The 13,603-nt window shown below is 45.2% G+C and overlaps 1 protein-coding gene across 1 annotated transcript; it reads left to right on the forward strand.

Annotated features, from left to right (window-relative positions):
- Positions 1-1,014: 1,014 nt before the first annotated feature.
- On the forward strand, positions 1,015-3,295 carry LOC111735548 (ral guanine nucleotide dissociation stimulator-like). Its single transcript, XM_023527047.1, has 4 exons — positions 1,015-1,045; positions 1,650-1,757; positions 2,366-2,556; positions 2,706-3,295. The coding sequence occupies exons 2-4, from the start codon at positions 1,708-1,710 to the stop codon at positions 2,900-2,902; spliced, it is 438 nt and encodes a 145-aa protein (XP_023382815.1). The 5' UTR covers positions 1,015-1,045; positions 1,650-1,707; the 3' UTR covers positions 2,903-3,295.
- The last annotated feature ends 10,308 nt before the right edge of the window (positions 3,296-13,603 follow it).

The raw sequence follows: 13,603 nt of genomic DNA on the forward strand, positions 1-13,603 counted from the left end.
GAATCTAGTGAGCATCTCCCACTGTGGCAATGTCACGACTTTTTAACAGCTGCATCCTTGCATCCAGCCTGACCCAGGGATTTCTCATTTAAAAAATTGTTTATCAGTCTGTTGTCAGGTTGTCCAGTGAAATATTGATTTGCAATTGCCTCATGGGTACTTTGAGTTACCTGTCAGCTTTTCACCAGCCATGTGGATTTGCTTCTTCCCTCATCCTCTCCTCAGATTTCTGCCTGGTGATTGGCTTTCTCCAGTCTGGAATCTCTGGGCATTGTCCCCTTTGCGGAATCTGAGAAAAGAAAAGAGATCAGTCTCTTGAAAACATTGATTTTCATAGGCTGTGTCTATCCTGCACAGTGTTTCCAAATTGAGGGGGGACATGGTCCCCGGACACTCTCACTCCACGTCGGGAGCAGATAAGTCTCAGGTAGCTAAGAGGAAATGTCATGCAGCTCTAGCTTTGGACAGTTCTCACATCTGACCTGGATGACTTTGTGCAACCATCTGACATCCTCAAGCCTCTGTGTGCTCATCTCTATGACAGGGATGTTTCTTGAGGACTCGCTGGGACAGTGCTCTTAATACAGGGCACTAATACTAGGAGGTCTGTTATTCCTCAGCTACAAAAATGCCCAGAAGGTAATAATTGTATAAACATACCCCCCCCACCACCAACAACAACCATAAATGGTACTCTAAAAACCTGGGACCTTGTTCAGTGTGGGCATTCCTGTCCCTCCTCTGGTACATGTCCCTGAGGGACTGGGAGTTTCTGGTTGAGCTCCAGACCTCAGTCCTTTTTGAGATTTATGGTGATGTCACTGACTGGATATCCTCCTCATTCTACCCAGTGTGAAGATGAGTTAACTCTTAACCTAAACGAGGCCTGTGGGATGCGGGCCCTCCAGGAAGGCACACTGAAGAAGGTGGTGGACTCCATGGTACCAGCTGTCTTGGGTGGAAACATCTCCCACATCTCCACCTTCATGTTCATCCACCTGGCCTTCTCCATAGCCCAACAGGTCCTGGACCTACTGTTTACTAGGTGAGCGCCCACTATGTCTTCAGCACAGTGGTGTCTCTGCCCACTACTAATTGAGTATCTTGAAAATGTCACTGCATCACTGACTCAGTTTGTTCCCTGAAAAGTGTAGTGGTAGAGGAGAAACCTCATAGGGTTCTTGTAGGGACTACTGTCAGGGCAAGCTATAGCAGGTGCTTACCTGGTGCCCAGGTCTACCTGGATGGAAATGATTTCTTTCTCCCCTATGAAATGTCGCCTTCACCCATCTGTGGAAATGATTTCTTTCTCCCCTATGAAATGTCGCCTTCACCCATCTGTGTTCTGTGTCATTTCTGAGTTTGGAAAAGCACATGGAAAACAACCTAGCAAGGGATTTGAGATTCTACCTAGCCAGTCCTTGGTGTAGTCTGATGAGAGATCTCTGGGGACAGCAGGGGGCCTCAGGCCCACTCAGATGTCTGGGGTGATTCCAGTTAGAGATCATTTGTTCTACAATATGTATGAAGCACCTATTACGAGGCACTTTTGGAGACTCTTAGCATAACTCAGTGAATGAAGCGGGCACCATCACTGGGCCTGAGTTCTAGTCAGTGAGTCAGACAGTCACAGTAGACATCATTCACAGGTCCTGTCTACCATCCATCAGATCTGATGCCATCAAGGTCTTCTCTCCATCTGGAGTCATGTCCCCATATATTGACCAGAGTGACACACCACAGGACCAAGTGAAAAAGTGAGTGGTCTTTGGGACTCCCGCCTCCTATGTCTACCAAATGAAGGCTGTGAGCAGAGGGATGGCCTGCCAGAACCTGATCTTACATACATTCTGATTCCCAAGAGAGGGCTGAGGTCTGGTGGCTTTCACTGCAGGAGGACAAAAGTCAAAGAGAACTGCTAATGGGGACTTAGGCAAGAGAGGGGCTAGGCTGAGTTCTCCCCTAGAGTCCCATCCCCACCAGTCTCATCCTGCTCTGCCTGCCCCTCCACCTCCATCTCTCCCGATCACCATCACCAGGCTCAGAACAGAAGATATGGTAAGTAGCGTGCTCACAAGTCTGTCTCATTCCTCAGTCCAGAGGCCCAGGGTGGGCAGTATTCAGGACTTTGGGGATAAATGACAGTGGGAAGGAGAGACTCACACAGACTCTATGTTGAACATCCTGAATCACCAGGCCTGTTCCAGCCAGGACAACCACACAGAGATTGGGGGAGGATGGGGCTTGTCCCCTGGACCAGCACGGGTCGGCAGAGAGGCCCATTACCAAATAAGGGTGCCATGGGAGGGCAGTGTGGAAGGAAAGACCAGGACTCTGACTCTGCTGTCCATCCACCTCCTCCCAGGGCCATTGCTTCTATGGTGGGAATCTGGCCGGACCAGGTGCAGAATTTGGGCCAGCTCCTATTTTTCCTCTGGTTCAAGCTGAAGCAGGGCTTTGTGCAAGTTAACTCCCCTGCCTCACAACTGATGGACCATGTCCTCCTTCCTTGGATCAAGCTGGAACATCTGGAGCTTCCTGAGGCACAGCTGGAAGGTGAGGGGACAGCAATCTGGGAAGATGATCTGGGGAGAGAGGATTCCTGGGCTGGAGCTCCCTCACAGGCAGTGGTATCTTTTCTGTCTTTGGAAAGGCACGGAAAAGTCATGCATGTGTGTGAAACCTGTGTCTCTCTCCTGTTCCAGTACCACCTCCAGAGCTCCAGAACCCTCCAAAGCCAGAGGAAGGGCCCACTCCGGGGCCAGAGCATGCGCCAGCTATGCTAGTGCTGGAGCCAGCATCGCCTCTGAATGAAAGTGGATGTCACCACTTTGAGGCCCAGCTCATGGATACAATCACCCAAGCATGCTCTTCCAGCCGCTCTTCTCTTACACCTCACTAGGTAGAGTCAACCCTAAAGGCAGTCTTTAGAGCCTCAAAGTTGGTCTTGGCAGATGCTCCATCAGCCTGGGTCCCTAATAACTGTGTGGCCTGTTTACCTGCTAAGTACAGTCACATGAACGAGACATTCATTTTTATTGTGTGCAAGCCATGATATATATCTTCTGAAAACTTTGTTTTCTAACACTAAGCCTATCCTAATACATTTACATAAAAGCCATTTTCTGAAAGTTCACTCTTATTAATTTTTTCTGGCATAAACTTTGCCACCTCTGTTACTTCTTATGGCCAACTAATCAACCATAACTCTAAAAAGGACAATGGCTATTTTCCTATGTTTATATAAACACATATAATTATTTATTAATGAATCTCATATACCCGAAAGTTGATTCTATGTAAAAACTGAATGTAGATAGTAGTAAAGTAATTTCAAAAACCGAATGTTTAAATATAAAACTGAATAAAGTCGTTTTTAAAACTGAGTAATGTAATTTTTAAAGCCCATCAGAGAAAAAGTTTTCTTATGAAGCATTCAAATGAAACACAGCCCAACTCAAACAATCTTATCAAAAAACAAAAACCCAAGAGTAAGATCAAAATCAAAGCAACAGATGACCTCATAGCTATCTTACCTAAAATTTCAACCAAAATATAGTGCGTGCTCCCACGTATATACAAAGTGTAAGTCTCGCAGTGAGAAAGGGTGTCCCTGCTATGGTTTTCAGATTTATGAGACCTGGAACTATGGGAAAGAACAATGGAAACTGTGATACAGGTACCTCTTTGTGGCATATATGTTACTGGAGAGTGGGGTCCTCTCCTGGCACGTTGTCCAGGTTCTTGATGTCTCAAACAAAGAATTGAGCAAGACACCAAAATACAGTAGAAAAGAAAAGTTTTATTAGAGAGGGAAGTACACTTCCAGAAGTGGAAGCGGGCTGAGCAAGAGAAGCATGGCTCAAAAGGCCTGGTATCAAAGCCTTTGGGGTTTTTATCCCTATTTGCTGTGGTGGTGATTTTTCTTAGAGGAGTGGGCTTTCTTGATTGACAACGAAGATTGCCAGGATTCAGTGATTCATCATTTTGCTTTCTGCATATGTGTGTTCCCAGAATTCAGTCTGTTATGATATTAATGAACTTCTGGGCAAATGCATCATATTATAATGATGGCATAATGAGACTCAGGTGAGTCGAAGGTCGTTGGGGGTCTTCATTGTGCAGGTGCGAGTGACCGGCTTAAACTGGTGCCTAAATCTCTGCCTACTGGTTTCTTTGTGTGAGTTAAAATATGTCTTCCGGCTTGCTTAATTGTGGGTAGATTAGGGTGGACCCCTTCTAAGATAGGATGACCTCAGTGTCTTTGCAGGCAGACCCGAAACCCCCTAACTAACTTTCCTGCCTACCTCTTTTCTAAGAGCCATGAATCCCCTTATTATTAGTATGGATGTTGAGGGACGGACGGTCTCTTCTTCCGTATCTACTTCCTTTGAGAATGGCTGTAGTCCCTGCCTACAGGGGTTTCATGGAGCTCTTTCCCTTTCTGCCTCGGTCAGGGTGGGGTCTTGGGTTTCCACGCAAGTGCCACCTTAGTCCCCAGACAAGGGAAAGAAAATACAAACTCGTTATTTAAATCATACATCTATTAATTTCTATTATTGATTTGCCTATTGAGTGAGTAAAGGGAAACGGGCTTGGTTAATACGTTTCTTAAAGAGTAAAAAGAAAGACATTTGGCTTAAAGGCCCCTCCCCCTCAGACTCTAAGGGTCCTGCCTGACTTTACTCCATTTCTGCTTAACAATGGGCTGATGATCTTTATCAATAGCCAGAGGATCTGAGTCACCAGGGCAATTATCAGGATTTGAGGGAGAGGGCCTTTTTTCTCAAAAAAATGAGGGAAGGAAATTTAACTAGGTTTACTAAAAGGGTTAACTCTGCAAGAGATGTCCTGCTAAAAGATTAAGAATTTTACAAGTGAAGTCCCGTCTCATGAGCCAACCTGCTCTATGCTCCTGGGCAGCCCTGACTGCAATGAATTCTTAGCTATTGGTTAGTTATGATAACATCACATGGTAGCCTTTTGTGGGGATAATGAAATGAGGGTTTTTATTGGCAGAGATTTTAAAGATATGGGAAACTATCACTGATATCTTGTTTATCTAAAAGGCAATAGCAAAAGTGTTTGGAGTGGTCATCTTTGATCAGTATTTCCTCTTCTGGATTTCTCCATTTTGAAAATTTTCCTCAGTAAGCATGTATTCTTTCCTAATGAAAAAAAAAAACAACTTTCGAAAAGGATTTGCTAGTAGGAAACTGCAATGCACAGACAGGTGTGGCTGAGATCCCTGGACAAGGGAGTGATTTCTGCTGAGTGACCCAGGCAAGGTTGTCCTGGGAGCATCTCCAGAGCCAAGAGGAAGTCACCAACAGGAAGTCAGTCCCCTGCTGATTTTGTAAATAACTGTTAAGGGCCTGTAAGGAAGTCTCTGGGGCAAGAGATGAGGGACAGAGCTTGCTATCATTAACTCAGGCTAAAGCACTTTCGGGCCCTCTCAAATCCAACCTTCCTCCTCACCGTCCAAGCAATTTGAGTGTGAAAAGAGACTGGGCTTCAGAAAGGAACACTGAGCTCTGAATCAGGAGTCACAGTCTAGGCCCAATTTTGAGCAAATCTTTAGTCTGTGATCTCTTTGTGATTTGGTTTCTTCATTTATTACTATTAATCCTAGAGTAACTTGCTGTCCTTTTGCTGCAGGATGGGGCAAGCTCTCCCTAGTGGGTGGAGACCAAGTCCTGCAATGAGAGAGAAGAGAGTTCTTGGAGGAGAATATAGAAAGAACTCAAACACGTGCCAAAGTTAGTTAAAGTCAAAAGGAGAGTTTATTAAAGAAGGAAAAAGCAAAGACTAGAGAAAGCAAAGACAAAGCCAAGACGAGCAAAAAAGCCCCAAGTGGGGATGCACTTTATATGTCATTCTTCTGTTCCTGGGAGTTACAGTTTAAAGACTTTGTTTACCCATTTCCTTTGAGATGGACATACAGTGAGTAAGGATAAGAGTATATAGCATGAAAAGGCAAGAATACCTAGCATGAAAGGCCTGGTGGCAGTTCTCTGCCCTTAATCCATAAATTCCCCATGGTTTTAGCCATAGGAAATGAATGATTTTATTTGTGGAGGGCAGCCACTTGAAGACTCTGTTAGCCTTTCCCCTTCACAGGTGTGGGAAATAGGTCGTTAGCATTCCCAGCAGAAATCTTCCTTTGTTCTGCAGGTGTCCTCCTGGCCTGGCTGCAGGGCTGATCAGCATATTGCAATCTCTGAATATAGCTTGATTAAACACTTTAGTTCTCTTGCCTCCTCCTTACATTAATTTTACCAAGGTGAATTGAGAAATAATAGTCAAACAAGCTTTGTCACGTTATAAAAATGCAGTAATTATAATTACTAGTAAAATGTTATTAAATATACTCTACTACATACAGATACGATAGGCTTCATTTTATTCCATTTGGTTGAATCAGATATGCCCATTGTTAAACTGATCTGCTCTATACTCTGAACGCTGTTGTTACCCATTATACAAACAGTACATTGATAACAACAGAACAACCCAGGAAGAACAATAACTGTATGTACTTAACATTTCCTGTTCATGCTAAGCTCACTGTGTTATAACCCATCATGTTCCTGAGCCAAGTAACAAATAAATTGCACTCCAAGTGCTACCTGAGTCCTCCCAGAGCACTGTAGACACTGAACTGCTGATGAGCTTCCGAACAGCTCTTTCTTTTGGCAGGATAAGCTTAATTGCTTGCAATACATGTCTGTACTGTTAAAAGCAGAGATTACTTTTAGTATGCTTCCTATGCAAACATTTCTCTTCCCCTTTTCATGTCAAAGTTGTTAATCTACTACTAGGTAAAGGCCAATTACTATGGAAAGAGAACTGTTACTATAGAGTCAATGAGATGTCATATCACTCAGCCCATCACTGGAAACTTGACCCAAAGAGTGAAGTCCACAAGGTTGGCAGGAATTCTCAGGGCAGACTTTCAGTCATTAACTTCAGATTAAAAATGAGGCAAGCAAATAGATCACTTAACCTGAGACAGGAATGATTGACATCCACTGCTCCGGCAATTATCAATAGCTCCCCATTTCCGTCTCAAAAGTCCTAGTTCGAATAATAATTAAAGGTTATTTTATGAAAACACAATTTCCACACAAATAAATTTGTATGAAGTATTGCTTAAATACTTCAAGTAGATCTGTAATATTCAGTGTATGCATAATCCAAGCATGAACGATATTATATACAAGTAAACATCCCTGTAAACCGAAGCTTTACAACTTCAAGTGATTTCTGACATTCAGTGTCAGAATTCAGTGTCTAAAATGTTTTCCAGGCTCTATGTCGTAAACGAACCTGTCCATACCACGATTCTCTTAATGACTCGGTGTCATTTGTATGAGTGTCAGTTATAGTGCTACACTGTCTGCCATACATACACTGACCCCTCCAGGTGGCAAGGGCTGCTGCTACGAAGAGCCCCGTTCTGCTTTTGGTAGTAAATGACCCCAAACTGCAATGTTTTTGTGTTCTCCTATGTTCTCTTTGGAGAATTCTTCTTCCCTTCATACTGTTGTTGCAGGATTCTCTAATGAAGAGATGGGACACCGAGGCTGTAAGCAGGAAGCAGTGTTTATTGATGCCAGCACCAGCTCGGCAGATTCTTATCCAAAGGCTGAGCCCCGATTGTAACATAACAGGCAGTTTTATACAGTCTTATCATTCCTACACAACTGCAGATGTAAGGAAGAACACTGATTGGTTGGGAAGCTATGAGAAAACTGTTGTTAGCCAGAGAGTCCTTGAGGAGGGGGAAGGGCAGTCAGAAACAAACTCATTCGAGCAACAAATGGCCAGGCAGGGTCAGGCTGCTACACATCCCTCTTTGATGCCCAGACCCAGGACTGGGTCAGAGAGCATCATTTCCTTCTTCGAACTTTTGGTTTAGAAGCTGATACCTCCGTAGCATAAAGACTTTGCTACAGTTTTTCTTTCTACTGTAGCCTCTATGAGGAAGGTGGTTGACTGGATAACAAGAGGCAACAGGCATGCGAAGAGGCAGATCCTGAGGAGGAGGAGGAGTATCCTAACTAAGATCTTAAAGCCACTGAAAGTGGAGAATCAACCACCAAAATGGGTACTAGGGTCCCATCCTTTCCAACTTTGGATGGGCGCATGAGCTATTTTCCTCGTATTCGTAGCTGTGGCAGTCACAGCTTTGCCATTGTCATCTACTTTGAGGGAACAATCGGTTTGGTTAAACTTCCTGCACATTCCTCCTCCTCTGCTCATAGATAATCTAAGGCTAGGCTGTTTTGGTAGATAGCTGATCATATCTGGGATCGTTGCCTGGCTAGAAGCTCTAAGGCAGTTGCGGTCTCATTGGTTATGATCTCAAGAACTGCTTGTAAACTAATGATCCGATTAAGTATGTATATAGGGGTCCGGTAACCGCAACTCCTATCTTGGGCCTAAGTTGCGAGGCTATAGTATTGGATAATACAGTGGGGCCACCACTTTATCTCCCCCGACATTTGTTGTCTCCCTATTTCAAACGATCTCTTAGTTTTGGCCTTTAAATCTTGATATAGGGGAACACCTAGCTCATTTCCTCCTTGGTCAGATAGAAGAAGCCAGGCCGAATGCTCCCAACGGTGCAACTTCCCTTCCATTTTGTCAGGAGTTGAGTATGAGACTACTTTCCACAAATCCAGAAGAGCTCATCGGGCGCTTTCCAGCCTGGGGGCTGGTGGAATTGAGGTTTTCTCAGAATGCGCCGATAGCTGGGATGGCGTGGAAGGGATTAGGGACCATGTCATTTTCTATAGTACAGCTTGTGACAGTTGGGTTTTAGTTGAGAGAGTGGCACGAGGAGGAGTTAGCTGCAGTATTATTGGCCTAATACCAGGAAGGAGACTTAGGCTACCAGTTTAGGTCTGTGTGACTTAAAAATAGCATTCTTTTACATGGCGTTTGTCCAACCCACTGAGCATATCCTGGACCTATTTGGCCAAGACATTTTTCCCCTACTACTTCTGAGGAGAGAACCCGGCTCTGGGTTCTTAGCAGCAAGCCACCGTGTGGTTCCACTGGAGGAGGTAAAAGGCTTCTAGGCTAGTTCTCTTCTAAGGCCAATGTTCACTCATGAGTATTCCTCCACAAACCCAGTATTTAATGACACCAAGTTCTTGGGCTGTCCTCTCAGCCAGGTTAACTAAGAGGTTCTTGCCTAGGTTTTGGCCTAAGGCGGCCTTTAGCTGCTCATACATTTGTGGGCTTTGGGGCGTAGGAGACAGTGTAGGCTTAGATGAGGTTGGATTATGCAGTCATTGGACAATTTCTCCTACTGTTGGGCCCTCTGCGTGGTTATGGACCTTTCCCCCACTTGAGGCCTATCGCCAACACACCCAAGTTATTCCTAATTTTTCAGGCTCTTGGCAGGATTGGCTGCTCTCAGATTTAACCTTTATGTACCCCATCCAATATTGGAATCCCAATGAGTGCAGAGCATGGCATTTAGGGCACGCCCTTCCGGTAGGCTGATTACGGAAGTGAAACCAGTGGCAATGTTGGATCCTATCCTGTACCTTTGCGTGCAATGGGTACAAGGGGAGACTGGCGCCACACATTTTACGGAGTAGGAGGAGAAGGAAAAGAGTCTTTAGGGGTGCATCCTGATGAGACGTCATCTTCAGGCTTCTGCTGCGCATAGATTGGTCAGCTTCCAGTGTGACCAAAGTAGGGCAGACTTCTTACCCTTGGTGTGTCGGCATAGCCAGTGTTTTCTTCCAGAGGGTTGCCTTGAGGGGCTCAGAAGAGTCTGGAACACATTCCTACTCCGCAGCTGCGGGTTTAAGTCTGCTGTAGTGTATACAGGGCATTATTTCAGCAACCTTAACTGTAGTGGGGGAGACAAAATGACAGCAAAGGGGCCTCTCCACAGGAGTTTTAGGGGCTGAATGTTCCACTGTTTTACCTAGACAGAGTCTCCTGGCTTATAGGAATGAACTTCATTGGTTAAACTGACAGAGAGCCTTTCCCTAACCTATTGGTTGAGAATCTGAAAGGTGGTCCCTGGGGCCTGAAGCTGTTGTCTCAGAGTCAACTCACCTATTTCCTTGAGGTCTCCTCGTAGTCCTTTGATGAGTGGTGGTGGACGCCCAGACAGATCTCATAGCGGGTGAACCCAGTCTTCTTGGTTGGGGCTGACCTGATTCTTAATAGTGCCATGGGGAGGACTTCATCCCAATGTAGAGGTGTCTCCTGACATAGTTTCCTAACTGAGTCTTAAGGTCCTGGTCATGCATTCTACCTGTCCTGAACTCTGTGGTCGATAGGCAGTATGCAATTTCCATTTAATATTTAAATTCTTGGCTAGTAGCTGTACTATTTCTGCTACAAAGCCATTATCTGAGCCAATGGTAATTGGTAGGCCAAATCCTGGAACAATTTCTTAGAGCAGGGATCTGGCTACTTCTTGAGCCTTCTCAGTCTGGGTGGGATAAGCGTCTACCCAACCAGAATAGGTGCATATAAAAACCAAGAGATGCTTGAGGCCCCATGATCGAGGCATTTCAGTGACGTCTATTTCGAGTTCATCAAAGGAGGTGCCACCAACACTTTGGATACCCAGTGGAGCACATGACACTTGCCTGGGGTTGTTGTTGGCACAGACTTCACACCGTTCACACACCACTTGGGAGATGCTAGAGAGCTGGAGGACACAGAAGTACCAACTCAGAGTGGTTTCTAGGGCAGTGCGACCAAGGTGAGTCCTTTGGTGAAACTGCTTGACAAAAGTGGGGACTAGGGTCCCAGGGACTGCAATTCATTCGTCCTTGAACTTCTACTATTCACTGGGAAGGAGGCTCCCCTCTTCAGTCTTAAACTAGGCTTCTTCTTGAGGTGAGCAGTTGGGGTTTCATTCTGCTAAGGGACTGGGAAACAGGGAAACAGAGCTATAGGGCTGGCCTTCTCCTCGGCCGCTGCCAGTTTAGCAACACAGTCTGCCCTGCGATTGCCCTGGGCCGTTACGGTGTCTCTTTTTGATGTCCTCTGCAGTGTACGACTGCTACTTTCTTGGGGGCCCATACAGCGTCTAAGAGTTCTAGAATTTCCTTTCTATATTTGATGTCTTTTCCCCTAGAATTGATCAGACTCTTCTATTTGTACAGGGCTCCAGTACATGAAGGGTGGTGAAGGCATACTTAGAATCAATGTATATGTTAGCACACACTCCTGCTGCCAGCTGAAGGGCGCAGGTCAAGGTGATGAACTCTGCCTTCTGTGCTGAGGTTCCCCTAGGTAGAGGTTTTGCCTCAATGGTGGAATGTAGGGTCACCACAGTATATCCTGAAGGCATTCTCCTCCTCTCACAAAGCTGCTATCGATGTAATATTCTACATCAGGGTCTTTGAGGAGCTGGTCTGTTAAGTCTGGTCAGCTAGAAAACACTTCATCCATGACTTCAATGCAATCGTGGTCTGGCTGGCCAGGTCCAACGGGTAGCAAGATGGCTGGGTTCAAGGTCTGCACTACCTCTAGGTGAATGTGTGGATTTTCGCACAGCATTCCTTGGTATTTGACCTTCTAGGCATTAGTTAGCCAATATTGTCCCTCGTACTCCAGTAATGTTACGACTGAATGTGGTACTCGAACTGTCAGTTCTTGCCCCATAGTCAGTTTGTCCGGCTCTGACATAAGGAGGGCCGTGGCTGTGAGTGCTCACAAGCAGGGTGGCCAGCCCTGGGTGACAGACTCAAGCTGTCTGGAAGATAAGCCATGGGACAGTGCCAAGATCCCAGCAGTTGGGTTAAGACCCCTACTGCAACACCCGTGCTCTCACGTATGTACAGAAAGAAAGATTTGGTTAAGTCTGGGAGTCCTAGTCCGGGGGCATTAGTGAGTGCCCGTCTGATTTCTTCAAAGGCCTTTTGTTGTGTAGATTCCCAGAGTAGGGGCTCCTGTTCTCCCCCGTTTGTGGCTTCATAGAGGGGTTTGGCCAGGATGGAGAAATTAGGTATCCAGATTCTGCAGAAGCCAGCTGTTCCGAGGAATTTGCGGACTTGTCATCGGGTGATAGGGATGGGAATTGAGCAGACCATTTGTTTCCTTTCTGGGCTAAGTTGGCGCTGTCCCTTTGACAGGTGGAAGCGAAGGTATTTCACTCTTTCTTGGCAGATTGAAACTTCCTTTTAGAGAACCCCGCTTCCCAGAGGTGACTGAGGAGTAGTTATGTTCCTTCCAGGTGACCTCAGGAGTTGATCAGACTCCCCTTCTGTCCTCTAGTGAACAGGCTGTTCCTGGGACTCGGGTCCTTACCATTCAGTTGGGCAGTACTCCTGGGCTGGTGCCTCTTCGGGTTCTGTTGTGCTTCCGGGGCGGCCGTCTAAGGTCACTGGAAGAGACGTTTCTCCCCTTATGGGGAGAAGGGCCTGTTGGCGCACCACGTGAAGTCCATGTCTCCCCACGTCCTGGGGGCCAGACCCCAAAGACAAGGGAGGTGAAAAACTGCCGTCTCCAGATCCCAGACGAGCCCCCATAAATGCTGCGGGATTTTCGAACAGAGAGATGGGACACCGAGGCTGTAAGCAGGAAGCAGCATTTATTGATGCCGGCACCAGCTCAGCGGATTCTTATCCCAAAGCTGAGCATAACAGGCAGTTTTATACAGTCTTGTCATTCCTGCACAACTGCAGATATAAGGAAGAACATTGATTGATTGGCAAGCTATGAGAAAACTGTTGTTAGCTGGAGAGTCTTTGAGGTAGGGAGAGGTAGCTATGAGAAAACCGATGTTAGCAAGAGAGTCCTTGAGGTGGGGGAAGGGCAGTCAGAAATGAACTCATTCGAGCAACAAATGGCCAGGCAGGGTCAGGCTGCCACACTGTCCCTGTCATCCTCAGCAGAGTATCCTTTTTCTCATTCATTTGCTATGTGCACACAGCAAAGCTTGGAATCAAATGAAAAAAAATGTTAGATAACCAAATAACCGAGTCTGTCCTGGTTGAACCCCAAATAAGTGTAAACATACCGCCTGAGGGACTGAGGATCACTTTATAAATCAAGTACAAAACTTACGTGCCTGAACTATGTGATCTTTAATTGGCTGTGAGAGACTAACATTATTTTGTTTGTCTTTATTATATTTAATCTGTCATTAGTTTTTATATATTTTGTTTAGGCTTCGACTTCTAGGTACATGACCTTGACATTAGTGCCTAAATACCTCGTAGAAAAGCATGGTTCTCTCTATATCAACTCAGAATATCATTTATCCCACCCATGAAAGATATTTCCAACAATGAAAAAGTCATTCTAGCATACTTACCAAATTCCAGAAATCATGCCATCTGCCAGTTTTCTTCTCTGGCAGTTAGATTTTGAAACTAATAGATATCATGCATTTAGCTATTCTTTTCTTAACTTATATTTGTTGGCAAATGCTTTCAATTCTAGTTTTCTTTGCTATTCTGTATTCACAAATGTTCTCCAGTTAGTACTTTCCAAACTTCATTTCAATAATAACTCATGCAGATTCCAATTGTATTAAAATATTTGATTGTATTCTGATATTTTTATTCAGTTGAAGCAATTATATTTGGTTCTCAACGGATCTAACAATTGACTG

The sequence above is a fragment of the Pteropus vampyrus genome, unplaced genomic scaffold (assembly GCF_000151845.1).
Source record: "Pteropus vampyrus isolate Shadow unplaced genomic scaffold, Pvam_2.0 Scaffold1000003180, whole genome shotgun sequence".
Lineage (NCBI taxonomy): Eukaryota > Metazoa > Chordata > Mammalia > Chiroptera > Pteropodidae > Pteropus > Pteropus vampyrus.

Excerpts from the sequence above, each read along its gene's own strand:
- LOC111735548 (XM_023527047.1), top strand. The coding sequence starts at position 1,708 with ATGTCCCCATATATTGACCAGAGTGACACACCACAGGACCAAGTGAAA. Across the intron at positions 1,758-2,365 it reads CCACAGGACCAAGTGAAAAA|GGCCATTGCTTCTATGGTGG; the intron begins GTGAGTGGTCTT and ends ACCTCCTCCCAG. Across the intron at positions 2,557-2,705 it reads TCCTGAGGCACAGCTGGAAG|TACCACCTCCAGAGCTCCAG; the intron begins GTGAGGGGACAG and ends CTCCTGTTCCAG.